Source organism: Salvelinus alpinus, chromosome 33 (assembly GCF_045679555.1).
Source record: "Salvelinus alpinus chromosome 33, SLU_Salpinus.1, whole genome shotgun sequence".
In the NCBI taxonomy this organism is placed as follows: Eukaryota; Metazoa; Chordata; class Actinopteri; order Salmoniformes; family Salmonidae; genus Salvelinus; species Salvelinus alpinus.
In genome coordinates this window covers 19,034,517-19,050,745 of record NC_092118.1, presented here as the reverse complement: position 1 = coordinate 19,050,745, position 16,229 = coordinate 19,034,517, and the positions used below count along the sequence as shown (strand labels likewise).

The 16,229-nt window shown below is 42.2% G+C and overlaps 1 protein-coding gene across 2 annotated transcripts in view; it reads left to right on the top strand.

Moving 5' to 3' along the window:
* The first annotated feature begins 16 nt into the window (after positions 1 to 16).
* Positions 17 to 16,229, top strand: part of LOC139563198 (ubiquitin carboxyl-terminal hydrolase 10-like) — a 29,680-nt gene continuing 13,467 nt past the window's right edge. Inside the window, exons 1-5 of one of the 2 annotated variants that reach the window (XM_071381542.1) lie at positions 61 to 307; positions 7,598 to 7,666; positions 8,162 to 8,207; positions 8,588 to 8,647; positions 9,571 to 10,857. In XM_071381542.1, the coding sequence (XP_071237643.1) occupies positions 281 to 307; positions 7,598 to 7,666; positions 8,162 to 8,207; positions 8,588 to 8,647; positions 9,571 to 10,857 (1,489 nt within the window). In that variant the 5' untranslated portion in view covers positions 61 to 280. Of the gene's footprint in view, positions 308 to 7,597; positions 7,667 to 8,161; positions 8,208 to 8,587; positions 8,648 to 9,570; positions 10,858 to 16,229 lie in introns of both variants that reach the window. The other variant, XM_071381543.1, reaches the window with a different exon arrangement.

The window sequence follows — 16,229 nt, the reverse complement described above, 5'->3', positions numbered from 1 at the left end:
ACCCGGACGTAAACGCACGCGTTCCCAGAGCACACTAGCCATCCGCGGCGCGCGCAGGCCAGAAGCAAGGAGGCGAGACAGAAATGGCGGCGACGGCGGGGGAAGCAGCGTGATATGCTGTAGCAATAAAACAACCTAAAAATACAACTGTCAGTCCATTGTCGAGAAAATGAAAAAGATGTCGAATTAGGCCGTCTTTTGTAATAATTATTACAAAAAACTAACACATTCCCTGGAGAACGTCCATTTTCTGATTGGAAAAGAGAATATCACAGGGAGCATGGCTTCTCAGAGTAACGTTAACCAGGTAACGTTACAACTCTTCACGCTGCTGATGCGCCTATAATTTGAACTGTTTCACATTTGACATAAGATTAATGGAAAAAGTAGTCTTAAATAATATATTGTTAGATTTCTTGATGTGTTTCTTGGCCAAAATATAGTGGTAACTCGTGTCATTGAAAAGTGTTTTGATAAATGCTTGCTAATGCTGCCCTAAAAAGCCTATTTCCCCATTGAAACACCAGCATGGTACAGGCCCGAGGAGCCTCCATTCAAATTAGCCAACAGTACTCGAAGTAGGGTTAGCTGAAAATCTAAAAATGGGCAAAAATCGTGGTCACGTTTTGGGTTGAGAAAATAACACATTCAAAAGATTCGAACAGTTGTAATTTTCCTTTGACAATTTGTAGTTAAATTGCTGCGTGTATGTGCATGGCCCACCTGCTCTGGCTGATGCGACAGGCCTGCTTATCACAGTGCAAATTTTAATAACTGGTTGTTAGCTAGCTTAGCATTTAGATACGAGTGATGTTAAAAAGTGCCGACGAGTTATAAGCAAGGAATCAATAAACTTGTATATGGTCAAACGTAAACTTTAATTGATTTGTCTGGCCAGCTAGCTACCTAGCTTCATTTAGCTAGCTGGACAACTAGCCAGAGTTCGTGCGGACGCAGGTGGTGTGGCTAATGACATAGCTACTAGCTACAGTGGGCCTGATCAGAGGCGGTTTAGGTAAATCTAAACTGTACCAGTCAGGATTCTGCAAACGGTTCGGAAACTTGCGCATTGTGCACTCCGTTTTTGATGTCCCCTTTAGAGCACGTAGCTAGTTGTGCTGCTTTCAAGGGAAGCTGACTCATGTGGACAGACCTCCATGATCTGTTGAACTGTAATGTCTTGTCACGGCCTGAAGTCGTAACTACTAGCTAGGTAGCTAGCTATCTATCCTACATTGAAAAGGTAGCTAGCTATATATTCTGCCCATGTATAACATTAGCTAACTAGCTAGACATGGCTGTATACATCCATGTAGCTAGCTCGCCTGCTGGGGACCATACTAGTAAATTTCTAAATCCACCAACCTATGGAACATCCTGTTTAATTCAGGAAATGGTCATCTATCTACATGCTGGAATGTTGAATAAAATGTGAACCTACTGTACCGGTTGTCTGCGTGGGCAGGAATGAGACTATAATATGTCCACAATAAATTATTATTAAACCAACTTTCCAAAGTGCTGGTAGTTAGATTTCTCGCATGAACACAAGGCATATACATGCACGCGACGCATGTATACTTGCCACGCTCGTGCACGTTTTTACATGGTTTTGTGCATGTCAGGTGATATAAATCTGAACACACTACCAGCACTTTGAAAAGTTGGTTTAATAATACTTTCCTGTGGATATATTGTCTAATTCCTGTCCATATAAGGACGAGCCACACAGATAACCGGTTGAGTAGGTTCAAATTAAATTGTATTCACCATTCTAGCTTGTAGAGGACCGTTTCCTGAATTAAACATAGATGTTCCAGACCTTGGTGGATCTAGTAGGCCGTCATTGTAAATAAGAATTTGTTCTTAACTGACTTGCCTTTTTTTAAATAAAGGTAAAATAAAAAATCCTTCCTAACTCTGTTGCCGGAGAGGAAGGAAACCGATCAGGGATTTTACCATGGTGACTTTAAAACAGAGTTTAATGGCTGTGATAGGAGAGAACTGAGGATGGATCAACAACGTTGTAGTTACTCCATAATGATAGACTGAAAACAAGGAAGCCTGTACAGAATAAAAATATTCTAAAACATGCATCCTGTTTGCAACAAGGCACTAAAGTAATACTGCAAAAAAATGTGACAAAGCAATTTACTTTCTGTCCTCAATACAAAGTGTTATGTTTGGGGTAAATCAAATACAATATATTACTAATTACCACTCTATTTTCAAGCATAGTGGTGACTGTAACATGTCATGGGTATGCTTGTAATCATTAAGGACTGGAGAGTTTTTTAGGATAAAAAAGTAACGGAACGTACCTAAGCACAGGCAATATCCTAGAGAAAAGCCTGGTTCAGTGTGCTTTCCACCAGACACTGGGAGACACCAGACACTGGGGACCTTTCAGCTAGACAATAACCTAAAACTAGATCTAAAGCCAAATATAAATACTGGAGTTGCTTACCAAGAAGACGGTGAATGTGCCTGAGTGGTCGAGTTACAGTTTTGACCTGAAAATGGTTGTCTAGCAATGATCAACAACCAATTAGAATTTTGAAAAGAATAATGGGCAAATGTTGCACAATCCAGGTGTGGTAAAGCTTTTACACTTACCCAGAAAGGCTTGCAGCTTTAATTGCTGCCACAGGGGATTCTAACACAAGATTCTCCCACCCTGTTCCTGGAGAGCTAACTTCCAGTAAGTTTTTGCTCCAACCCCAGTTGTAACTAACTTGATTAATATTATCAACCAGCTAATTATTAGAATCGGTGTGCTAGATTAGGGTTGGTGTGAATTTACAGGACGGTAGCTCTCCAGGAACAGAGTTGGAGAACACTGTTTTAACATGCATTGACTCAGGCTGTTGAATACTTATCTAATCAATATGTTTTACAAATGTTATTTTTTCTTCCACTTTGACAGAGTATTTTGTGTAGATCTTTTACAAAAAAATGACAAATCAATTTGAATCCCATTTTTGTAACACAACAAAATGTGGAGAAAGTCAAGGGGTGTGAATACCAGCTAACTAGTTAGTTAATTTCTTGTTGGCCTATTGGTAATCTGTCATACGGTCCATGTTTGTCCAACTACTAAGTGTTTTTAATCCTACTCAACCATTTTCAACAATGGTGGTTTATAGCGACACGTAAGATTAATAGCTAGCTTACTACCTTGCTCATCCACAGACATTTAAATCAATACAGTCGGCCTAAACTAGATGTCAAATTCCCATTGTGCCATAGGGTCCACCCCACCAGGGCTGGCGAATGTAAGCAGACTATCTAGCTGGCTTGCTTGGGGTTTAAGTTTAGGTGCATGTGTGAAACTATGTATATCTCACTGAAGGGGCGAAATATTAAACCATTGATCTAAAGGAGGTAGTTTTCTTCTGAGTCATTCTGAGAGGGCTGTTCTTGCACCTGAGGTAATGTGTCCACTGCCCTACCATTTGATATTCTTAATATAAGGCTCTGGTATCAGGGGTTGAGCGTAGTGGCATTGAATGCACGTAATGGAGACATTCATTTATGATTCACAATAAAATTACATTTTACACTGCAGATTGTCGCTGAGCATTGAAGAAAATTGGTTGAATGCCCATGGCAGAGAATTGAATGTACCTGCAATGTATGGGTTGAGCACAAGGAGCTGCAGAAGACACATCTTTGCTTTATGACTCAGGGATTCTAGATTGAAGCAAAGGGCAGAGGAATGGCAGCTGTTGGACACCGTTCCACACCACAGCAGTGGGTTGTCTGGGTGTTGCATACCAAAGTATCATCACAATATTTTCCAAGTTAATAAATTAATGCTGGGAATCTTCAGCTGAGTAAATGCTTCCATCTATTGTGGACATCAAGCATAAAATGGTTCATGGGCCTGTATAGTTTCTACCTAAGTATATTGTACTGTGCATTTGCCCATATTTTAGTTTTTGACAGTTTTGTCAGTTGGTGAACATCGTGGATTTGGCAATGGTGGATTGTCTTAATGTCACATGACAAATATGGGGGTTAGGAGTGGGTAGCTGTGGGTAAACCTATACCTAATTACGGGGTTGTAACTGAAAAAGATGGCAACCTCTTGTCACAGTGACGATCTGTACTTTAACTACAGAAAGTGTTATGGTTAATTTCCAAGCATGATCTGATATGCTGGTGGTGGCCTTCATCTTTTGAATGGTGAGCTCCTGATTCAACATTATGGAAATGGCACATGAGGCCCAGAGTTGCCTGGCTTTTTAGGTATTTTTCTGAACAGCAGTGTTTAGAGAGCAGAGCTGCCTCCCATTTGTTTTACTCTTGAAAGGTCCTGCAACACCATTGCCTCAGAGAATCCCATCAGCTGTTGGTAATCGCCCTGTATTAAAGTGTCTCTTACGATAATAAATTGTAGTGTTCTGTCATGTCTCTGCTCAATGTTTTTTCAGTTCTTGGGCGTCACTCACTGTGCTAGGTCATCATTCTTCATAAGAATGTAATACGCAAGCCCCAACATGCATCATCGGTTTATTCGAAACATGTTTGACCTTATTTGTAGTGTTACATATTCATGGAATGACAAGTTTGCTAATAGTGACTCTTTGCATTCCAATTTGTGAGGCCTTGCAAGGCTGGCTTAGTCCCAGTCCTTGTAGGTAGGTATATGGGGGTGTGGATTGTTATTCTATGCATCAGGTAGGAGTTGGTAATGTCTGGTAACTTGAAATTCAAGTGAAACAACTTGTTTGACTGGCTCTTATCAGCTTGTCTGCTGTTTGACATATTTTCTCTTAATAAACCCCCACCCCTCTAAGCCAACCACCCCATCCACTTCCTTAAACCTGTCTTCCACATAAAACACATTTGGATGTCTTTTTGTTAAACAGAAGCCTCATTGAATGCTGTCTGTAATATATGATTATCATTCTACTCTATTGACGTAAAGTATACTAACATTAGAAATGAGCATGTGTTCAGTTTCTCTGGTTTAGCTCCTTTTATCAGAGACGATGTCATCGTGCTTTATATTTCATATGGATCCCACCTTACACTGTAAGTCCCACCACTGCTCCATGATCTGTAACCACATTCATTGAAAGTGTGTGTGTGTGCACCGTCTCACTGGAGCATGTAGAAGTAATACAGATGGCTATTTTGTGGTAATCCTCAATCCAAACCAACAGCGAGGGAAGCTTAGTGTGGCACGCCTGTAGAAAGAGTCAAAGGGACATTCTTTCTGTTGCGATTGTATTAGCTGTCCTGAGGCCGTTGGATTATAGCTGGCTGTTTGTCGCCTGTAGTGCCATTTCAGCAATGTTGGGCCCTCATTTGCGAAGAGTTACATATGCTTGAACTGCACTTTCTTTTCCCTGTGCCTCCCTTTTCATGTCCCACAGTTCAATGCGCTGGGAGGATTCTGTGTGGTTAGCGAGCTTGTTTCAACTGTTCTTTACTGCTCCGTGTCATTGGACACCTTCCCCTCACTATGCACCACCAACACTTGTTTTTGTTTAGATATCATTTTTTATTTGTTGCCTAATGAAAGACTTCAAGGTTGTCTTTTCAGGCTGTAATGTTATGCAGATATGTTTTTGGATCGACACAAGTGCCCTGCTATCCTGTAATGTGCCAAACCAAGAAATGTCAACCGTGCGATTGAAGGACCAGTTCACCCCACTGTGCAGGGCTGTCGGTGTGCAGCCCTGCACTATATTTATGAATATTTGAAACATCAGATGTGGGTCACTGAAAATTAACTAAATTGAATTCTTATTACTACATTGATCCTCAAACAATACGAATGACCACCCCACTTCCAATTATTAATATGGGGATTTTGGTTGTGTGTAGTGTGAAAAGTGTTGCCAGTACTCAACTAAATTTGCTTAATCACATTACAGTGTGGAGCCTTGTGTAAAAGGTGCAGCTAGAAGGAGTAATCCCTGGACAGGGCTTGACATTAACTTTTTTTTGTCAGTTGTCCAAAAATAGAAAAATGTTACAAGAAACCACTTTACAAAATAAAATGCATTACTGTATTGTTTACCATAGAAAAGAGAATCAGACAAAAAAATTGGCTGCACTCTCCTTATTGATGACTTTGCATATTCAAGCCTGTTTGCATATTCAAACACTGCGCCTTTAAGGCTCTCCTGGAGGATGTTTGGCCACCTTTTTGTAGCCTATAAAATATTGCAACATTAAAATGACAACCTTGTATGTTTGTATGTCTACGGGAGAGTAGACATACAAACACTCTGGGAGAGTTCTGGGACAACAGATCCAAAATTCATAACCACTGCACATAAAAAAGTAAAACAATGAGGTTGATGAAACTGATCTGACAGTTTTGCTTAAAATGTTGCTAAATTTTTATTCCTTCATATTATAAGCTCAATATTTAAAAAATGACCGTTTATTGTGAAATAGTTTCAAAATGTTAGCCACCTCCACAACAGGCACTGTCCTAAACTCTCCGGTCTTGTGACCATTTGATCTGAACTAAGTGCCTTGAGTATGTCGACAGAATCAAGCCTTCAGAGGTTTAATGTTAATTATCCTAAATTATATTTGTCAAACATGACTGGTGTTTGCCCTATATTTATGTAATTAAAGTTTGGCTACATTTTCTGGCGCCTCCACGTCAGCATCGGTTTGGACATGCGGCTGTAGCTGATATGCATATCACATACACTTTGTCATGTAGGCTTTTTATTTGGCCTCTGATCCAATTCTGATTGGAGTAATTGTTTGATATTGTGATTTAAAAAAATCTACTTGTCAATTTCGTGCAACTTAAATCTGTTATTCTTGTCCTGCAAGCATTAATATCAAGCCCAGCTGGATGAACCCATGGGATTTGAGGGTCACAAGTCCAGACCAGCATACCAAATAATGATACTTCACTGCCATTAACATTTTCCTGCCCCAGAACATTGTGTGAACATTTTTGAAGTTGTTACATTGGGGGACATAAGATTGATAAAATAATGCATTGTGGCCAAATGTCAGCTAACATTTCAAAAGTATTGTTTTACTCCACTTTTGAAGAAACTACAAAAAATGGACTACAATAGTTATTTGTAGTTCATTCCCTTAGAATGTGTTACATATTGGCTGAAGCCAGTGAGTCGGGTCTCTCCATTTGGCTCAGTTCTTTGGGAAGTGGGCTGCCGGGAGCCATTTTGCCATTCTAATGCTGCATGACTCGTCACTTTCATGTTATCCCTACTTTTACCCAAACCCATGGCGCAATCTGGGCAGACTGATGATATGCAAGCCCTCTCCCAGTAGGCCTAGTCTTACCTCTCCAACGGGTCTGTCACAACTGTGTCAGTTCATCAGTAAGAGGTGTACTCCTTGTCTGTAAAATTCTCTGTAGACAAATGGAGGGCTAAAGCGGACTTTTTCAAAGTGTGTTTCTCATGGGGTCTTGGGATGTTTTAGCAATATTTCACACTTACGTTTTCTACACATGTTAATATTGAAGATACCATGTAATATATGTAGTGATTTAATAAATAATATATTGATTTTAAAAGGTTGCACATGATTATCCTCAGTATGTTGAATCAGATATTTTATGTAAATATATTTTCTCTCTGCGCAGTACATCTTCGGGGAGTTCAGCCCTGATGAGATCAATCAGTTCTTCGTGACTCCACGATGTTATGTTGAGGTAAGACAAAGAGTTTTGAATGAGGCTCGAATTAAACATTTATTCACATACGTTTCCTCCAGCTTATAGCTGTTTTGACACCGTATAGTCTACGGTGTTAAGTGTTGGTGTGCCGTTTGCTCTTAATGTTAACCGGGTCGATCTTAAGAATGGCCTTTTGGAAGCTCATTAACACCCAAACCGCTGAGTTTATAGATTTAGTCCAGTGTGTTTATCTACTCTGTCATTGTCTAAAACACAGAAGACAATGGTTTATTGCATATGTTCTCTGTTTAGTGAGTGTGAACAATATAAGCCACAAAATAACACGTTTTTATCACCAGTACTGTCATCTGCCCCCCTCTAACGTGCACATTACACAGATGTGATTCATTGATAAGCAGGAAGGCCCAGACTGACAAGTCGTGGTCTATGAGGTTAACGCTATGTTTGATTATTTACTTTAACTAGAAGTGTCTTTTTAATTTGTAATCTAATCTCTCTGCTCTTTGACAGCTTCCCCCCTTCAATGACAAAGTCTCCTGCGTCAATCAGTCTTCAGGTAAGAACGTCTACTGGATTGCTCTGATTTATTTAAGTTTGTCTTGTAGACATTCCGAACGTCATCCGCATGAGGCCGGCCAGCGCTCTCTGGGTTGACAACACTCTTGCCCCCACATGATGTAATGGTTATGACCAAAATCAAACATACATATGCCCGTTTGTGCTCGTTGGATCCAGACTGAACTGCATGTAAGAGAGTGACAGTTTAAGTCTGAATTGACATTGTTTTAAGATAAGATTTTACTTGTAAAAAATATGTCCAAACATACCTGCAGAGCAGGGATTTTGGAGCCAACAAGTTACAAAAAGTCTGTCAACCATACCCCTCCCCTGCTCATAACACTTAATTTTTTACCCTGATTTGTATGAATTATTCAGGAAGTTACTGCACTCCTGCTGTGCCTTACATTACGGAGTCTATGAGACGGCAGGTTTGCGGTGAGTTTTGGGTCCGACGCTGTGCTTATTATTTGTTGCTGAAGCACTCAATCCCAGGTCTTAAAAACTGGTGGCTTTCTAAACCTTGCCCCTATTTACTCTCATTCTTGCCTGTCCGTACGATCTGTGAGGCTTTGCATGCTTAGATGCCGTTAAATATCTCCTCTCTATTGCATTAAACACATTGGCACCGCAGCAGTGCTTTAAGTTGACTTGTGATTGATTTGTATACCCCCTCCCTCACTTAACTGGATGGATTGAGAGAACCCTTTTTTATTGGACTTAAGGGCATAGTAATGGTCTTATATGGAAGCTAACAATTACAATAGGTATTTTGTTTTGCTAGGGTTTGTCACTCAATGCATCATTATGACTCTCTGGAATGAAATCCCTTTGGTAAAAACACTAACAGAGGACACTCTAATCCACAGAGAAGAGCGAATCTCGAACAAACTCTAACCATACCTTAATTCCCCCTCAGGGTTTCCGGTGGCTGGGTTGTATGGATGACCAGTCTTGTCTTATATAGCCCTGACGTACCATTTTCAGTGTTGGGATGATCTGAATTTACTAACGTTTTCCTCATGTTCACCTTCAGCTGTTTCTCTCACTGCCTATCATCTTTCAATTTGCAGTGTTAGCAACTTGTTAAATCTAATCGATATTTAACTTACTGTTCATTGCGTGATACTTTTATTTGTGTAGTGCTCAAGGTCAATGTTTGATATATTCCATTGAGTTTGTGACAGTTAATGAAGTTGGAAATTGTGTTGTATATTTCATGATGCCAAAATTTGTTTTGGAGTAGTAAGTATGAATAATTGGTCACAACATTATTTTATTGTGTTGTGTGAACCTTTGTCTTCAGTGCAGAACTGTAGTGCTTTATGTTCCCAAGCTGACTGACACATCCTCCTCTGCAGGTGAAGACTACCAGCACATTGAGTTTGGTGTGGATGAGGTGATGGACTTGGAGCCTGTGGGAGTGAAGGATCCTTTCTTCAAGGTGTCCAGCACTCTGAACCCCCAGGCTCCAGAGTTCATCCTAGGATGCCAGCCGTCTCAGAAGGTTCCGCAGACAGCCGCAGCCCTCTCTCCGGCAGCAGACGTCTCAGACGGAGCACACTACAACTCCCTGGACGGACCCGACGGCCCGGACGGACCCGACGGCCCGGACGGACCCGATGGCCCAGACTCGGAACCTTCCGCCATGGACAGCAACCAGAACTGCCAGGATGGGGACGGGGGCCCGGGCAGCCTGGGCCAGCGGGAGAGGAAAAAAAAGAAAAAGCGCCCGCCAGGATACTACAACTACTTGGAGGGCTCAGGCCCCAATAGCGGTGGCATGGGTGTGGACGGGCCTCCTGGAAAGGGGTTGGTGAATGGACACGCTCTTAGCGGCCCTCACCTCGGGTCGCAGGACATGGTTGGTAAGACGTTGTCAGGGGGCGGACTTTCCACCTCAGCCCCTGTCGCTACGGCAGCAGCGTCGGCTGCTGTGAATCAGAGGACTTGTGATAGCCCTGATGAATCGTCTTTGGACTTCACGAGTGGAGCCGCCTCATTATCAGATGGTAAAGATGCGGCCTCCACCTCCTCCTCTTCCTCCTCTCAGAGCAGTGGGGTGGCAGAGGGAGGCAGAACTGCAGAGCAGCAGCCTGAGAACATGGCTTCAGAGAGCCCTGAACTGCTGGGCAGCGGCGGGCACAGACCCTGCCCCACCTCCCCTCCTCCCCCCTCAGTTGCTGTGGCCAGCCCCCCTGCCACCATTGCTACTGCTACTATTGAAGAAGAGGAGGTGACTAGGGACAGTGGGGTGGCTAATGGGCTGGCTGAGCCCCATGCTGGCATCAGTGCAGACGGACACAAGGAGGCCTCTGAGGCATTGGAGCAGCCCCAGCAGCAGGCCCCAGCTCCCTCAGTGGAGCATGCTTCCTCCCCAGACTCTGAGGCCCAGCCGGCAGTGGCAGAGCAGCCTAAGTCGCCTGCCTCTCCGGCTGCGCCCGCTGCCAACCCCCTCAAATCCTGGGCTAGCCTCTTCCACAACTCCAAGCCTCTGCCTGGAAGCCCTCAGGCCTACGTGGAGGTGAAGAACGTGGTGGAGGTAGTGGCTCCCTCCCTGGCCGCCGTGGAGCAGCATGAGAAGGCTGGGGAGGTGAAGGAGAGCCCTGTCCATGTATCAGAGGATCCCATGGCCCCTAAACTTGCAGGTAGTGTACTCACAGATAGCCCCACAGTGTGAGGAAGAAGAGCTCACAGGTTAACCCTTATGTCCTTTGGAGTGTGTTAGGACTGTCCCCGACTAAAAAAATATATAATCTTGGTTGACCGAAAGTCATCTGTTCTTTCGTCCAATCGATTGGTCTAAATTTTGAAATGTGTATTTTTCCATATATAGACACCCTACAGTGGGGCAAAAAAGTATTTAGTCAGCCACCAATTGTGCAAGTTCTCCCACTTAAAAAGATGAGAGGCCTGTAATTTTCATCATAGGTACACTTCAACTATGACAGACAAAACGAGAGGAAAAAATCCAGAAAATCACATTGTAGGATTTTTAATGAATTTATTTGCAAATTATGGTGGAAAATAAGTATTTGGTCAATAACAAAAGTTTATCTCAATACGTTGTTATATACCCTTTGTTGGCAATGACAGAGGTCAAACGTTTTCTGTAAGTCTTCACAAGGTTTTCACACACTGTTGCTGGTATTTTGGCCCATTCCTCCATGCAGATCTCCTCTAGAGCAGTGATGTTTTGGGGCTGTTGCTGGGCAACACGGACTTTCAACTCCCTCCAAAGATTTTCTATGGGGTTGAGATCTGGAGACTGGCTAGGCCACTCCAGGACCTTGAAATGCTTCTTACGAAGCCACTCCTTCGTTGCCCGGGCGGTGTGTTTGGGATCATTGTCATGCTGAACGAACCAGCCACGTTTCATCTTCAATGCCCTTGCTGATGGAAGGAGGTTTTCACTCAAAATCTCACGATACATGGCCCCATTCATTCTTTCCTTTACACGGATCAGTCGTCCTGGTCCCTTTGCAGAAAAACAGCCCCAAAGCATGATGTTTCCACCCCCATGCTTCACAGTAGGTATGGTGTTCTTTGGATGCAACTCAGCATTCTTTGTCCTCCAAACACGACGAGTTGAGTTTTTACCAAAAAAAATATATTTTGGTTTCATCTGACCATATGACATTCTCCCAATCTTCTTCTGGATCATCCAAATGCTCTCTAGCAATGTACTGGCTTAAGCAGGGGGACACGTCTGGCACTGCAGGATTTGAGTCCCTGGCGGCGTAGTGTGTTACTGATGGTAGGCTTTGTTACTTTGGTCCCAGCTCTCTGCAGGTCATTCACTAGGTCCTCCCGTGTGGTTCTGGGATTTTTGCTCACCGCTCTTGTGATCATTTTGACCCCACGGGGTGAGATCTTGCGTGGAGCCCCAGATCGAGGGAGATTATCAGTGGTCTTGTATGTCTTCCATTTCCTAATAATTGCTCCCACAGTTGATTTCTTCAAACCAAGCTGCTTACCTATTGCAGATTCAGTCTTCCCAGCCTGGTGCAGGTCTACAATTTTGTTTCTGGTGTCCTTTGACAGCTCTTTGGTCTTGGCCATAGTGGAGTTTGGAGTGTGACTGTTTGAGGTTGTGGACAGGTGTCTTTTATACTGATAACAAGTTCAAACAGGTGCAGAGTGGAGGACAGAGGAGCCTCTTAAAGAAGAAGTTACAGGTCTGTGAGAGCCAGAAATCTTGCTTGTTTGTAGGTGACCAAATACTTATTTTCCACCATAATTTGCAAATAAATTCATTAAAAATCCCACAATGTGATTTTCTGATTTTTTTTTCTCATTTTGTCTGTCATAGTTGAAGTGTACCTATGATGAAAATTACAGGTCTCTCTCATCTTTTTAAGTGGGAGAACTTGCACAATTGGTGGCTGACTAAATACCTTTTTGCCCCACTGTATGTGTTTTAATTAAATTAACTATATATGCATTGAGCTTGTCTGATGCTTTAAGCTCACTGTTCGATTAAATAAGACACAAATGATTCGAGGGAGCCAGAGATCAAGATAACCCGAAGACAGAAACCTTAACCTGTCCCGACCATCCTCCTCCCGCTCCTACTGGCTTTCCCAGATTCTGCCGTTACTCTCCTGAAGTTGCCAGCAATAGGCGACGTAAGGAGTCGGCAACCCTTCTCATGTGGAATGACAATTTATTTGACAATTTCTACCGATCTTGCGTGCCAGTTATGGTTTTCATATGCACATTTTCGTGGAAGTTTAATTTAATTTATAACTATCTTCGGATCTCAAAATTATTATCATGTGGTTAATCAAAAATCTATATGAAAATGATACAAACCTAAAAAGTGTTTATGTAACAATAGCCTATAAAGCCAACCAATGAAAACATTGCATTCAGCAGGTAGAAAATATCCAGATTTTTAAATCACATCGGCTACGCGTGGCCTGTCTGTAACAAACTTGAAACGTATCAGCTATTAACTTGGGTCCGGCTTGAAGCTCCTTGCAACATTGTATAAAATATTCTGGGCCCTCAGTTTCCTGTGCCAGTGAACTCTGGACACGCAGCTTTATGATATTTGCGCAAGGGATAAGAAGTAATCAGGTAGGCCTATTTTATGATGTTTCCACTGGATCAGAGCATGACATTTATCTAAAGGGAGAGAGCTGGAAAGATTTTTCAAATACATTGAGGAATTATTGTCATTCTCAATGGATGTAAAAACAGACTCTGTTTGCTTGCTGTTTTGAGGTGAAGAAAACATTACTTTGAGAAGTTCCACGACTCATTAGTGGTGGTGCGTTAAGACAATCAGAAATACTGTCAGATCCCCAAATGGGCACATTTAAATGCCGACATTTGCGCGCAGGCCAGGTAACCTATAGGCCTACTTCTATGCATAATCAGGTGCGCATCCTTACTCAACATTGACAGGAGCGCTCCAAACAAAAGACAATGACTAAATTGACAACTCAATTTAAATGGAATGAAATAAACCAGAACCAGAATGTTTTCTCCTACCATCTTTGAAATGGAAGAGAAAGGTCACAGTTCCAGCCATCACTCTGGTTGTAATTCCGATGGTGTCCACACGATGGCAGCAGTGTATGGGCAACGTTTCAGACCGATAACTTGAAGTATGAGCGAGCTACAGGACATTTAGTGTGAAGTCACCCAGGTACATATGGGCAAATCGTGAAAGAGACATTTGCATTCATATTACGTTTTTCTGCAAGAATATCGTCAAATCTGTATACTTTGACTTTGATTTAGCTTTTCCAGTATTAGTAGCCATATTATAAGTTAAACATTTGCAAAACAACCAGTTTTCATAACTTCATAGCTCTCCATATTCTTATTTTTGTCCAAAAGCAAAAGGCATGCTGTAGCAAAAGGTTAGCACCTACATTTTGCGACAGACACAGGGTTTCCAGATACTTTGACTTTGATTTAGCTTTTCCAGTATTAGTAGCCATATTATAAGTTAAACATTTGCAAAACAACCAGTTTTCATAACTTCATAGCTCTCCATATTCTTATTTTTGTCCAAAAGCAAAAGGCATGCTGTAGCAAAAGGTTAGCACCTACATTTTGCGACAGACACAGGGTTTCCAGATACTCCCGTAAAGCCCAGCTCATTGGCTATTTAGCTAGCTTTGTTTGACCCCGATTGGTTGTTATTTGACAAAGAAAGAGTCGTTCAATTGAAGACCGCCCACGTCATCGACATGCCATGAAGGCGTTGCTCTCTGACCAAATATGGTGTCATATAGGATATACTACACCCCTAATGATATAGTGAAGTCTTGTTACGTTCTAGGATTTCTGAGGAATACATACAAACGTGATTTAACTCGTTGAAACAACGTTTGGGGTGAGATTTTCGCAGATTCCTTTCTTTGCAAATTGAACGAGTGGAAATACAAAATCGGTCGTGCATGCTATATGGACCTTTTTAGGATATGAAAAATGATTTTATCTAACAAAACTTCATGTTATCTCTTGGACCCTTTGGATGATAAATCAGAGCATGATTTCAGAATGTAAGTACACATTTCACCTTCAGAGGTGAATTTATCAAACCTATCGCGGTGAAAAGGTGTTTTGTTAGGAGCTCTCCTCAAACAATAGCATGACATTTTGACATCGCAGTAATAGCTACTGTAAATTGGACAGTGCAGTTATATTAACAAGAATTTAAGCTTTCAGCCGATATAAGACACTTATATGTACCGACATTTGTTGTTTCTCTAAAATCTGCAATGGTGACACAGCACTGCATGATTTACAACTGTCCCGTTGACGGGATGCCGATCTCTAAGAAGTTTTCGCGGACTTTACCGTAACCAAACAAACATTGTAGATTAGAAATTATTGGAATTAACCGTGTATGTACTACTGGTGATATATGTAATGGGGAATTGATAGACACTAACAATCAAAAGCTTCTCACAATTAAGTTATGAAACAATGAATGTGCATAAATTAGCAGGAGGGAGCACATTCTGGAGAGAGATGTGCATTGTGCCGCCACACTCGCATTCTTGGGCTGTGCCATCCCCGCGGCCTCCGCGATGGATTAGTTCACTGAGATGGCCGCGAATAAGACGGGTGTCTCGTGTGCAATATATTTGCTACTGCTCGACTAAAAAATAATCTTGGTCGACCAACAGCCTATCGACCACTCAGATAATTGTGGTCAGCCCTAGAGTGAGTTGACAAAACTATACCCATTGATTATTATAATAGTCTTTAATTTGTGCACTTTTCATGTTCTGTATGCATGTGCTGAAGTTCAGCCTACCGTCCACTTGGTGTCAACATTAGGGTGTTTAGCTAGACTGATACACATGAGCACCAGGTGGTGCTAACACTCAATGCTTGGTAAGGCCCAGATTGCTATGACACATCTCCATGACATGCTTTACCTCACCACCCTATTTTCCCCAATAATGCCCCAATGAATGGAGCTGGGGAATGAATGGCAGGCCATGTGAGCCCAGGGAGACTCCCATGTAGCCAACTGGCCTTGCTTGCGTCAAAGAGAGTCATTGTATATAGCAGTAATACTAATACATGTTGAAGGCCTCTATTCCAAACTGCATTCACGAGAATACAGAGGGTGGGCTGGAGCTACTGCTTTACCAATAATGTATGAGCAGCACTAATTAAGTCCATTACCATGACATCAACCTTATGGATTTTCAGATGCAGTAGACTAGAGCAGGATAAATCTCTGACCTCACCCCTTTCTCCTAACACACACAGAATATAAAATAAAATTGCAAAGCTACATAATGAGTTGATCTTGTAAGCTGCTTAATTAAAGGGGATATGTAGGGTCATATCCTGATTACTCACTTCCCAACAACAGCCTCCAGGTGTTGGGACCACACAGGGTACACTGGCGGTTTTAAACCGCCTGTGACGGGGGATTGCCATGTCTGGGTAATGTGTGGTTTTTGTCTTGACGGGATTATTGCTTGTCTCGCTCAGTGCTATGACCCTGGGCTTCCTCAGGCCTCATGGATGTAGTTCTGTG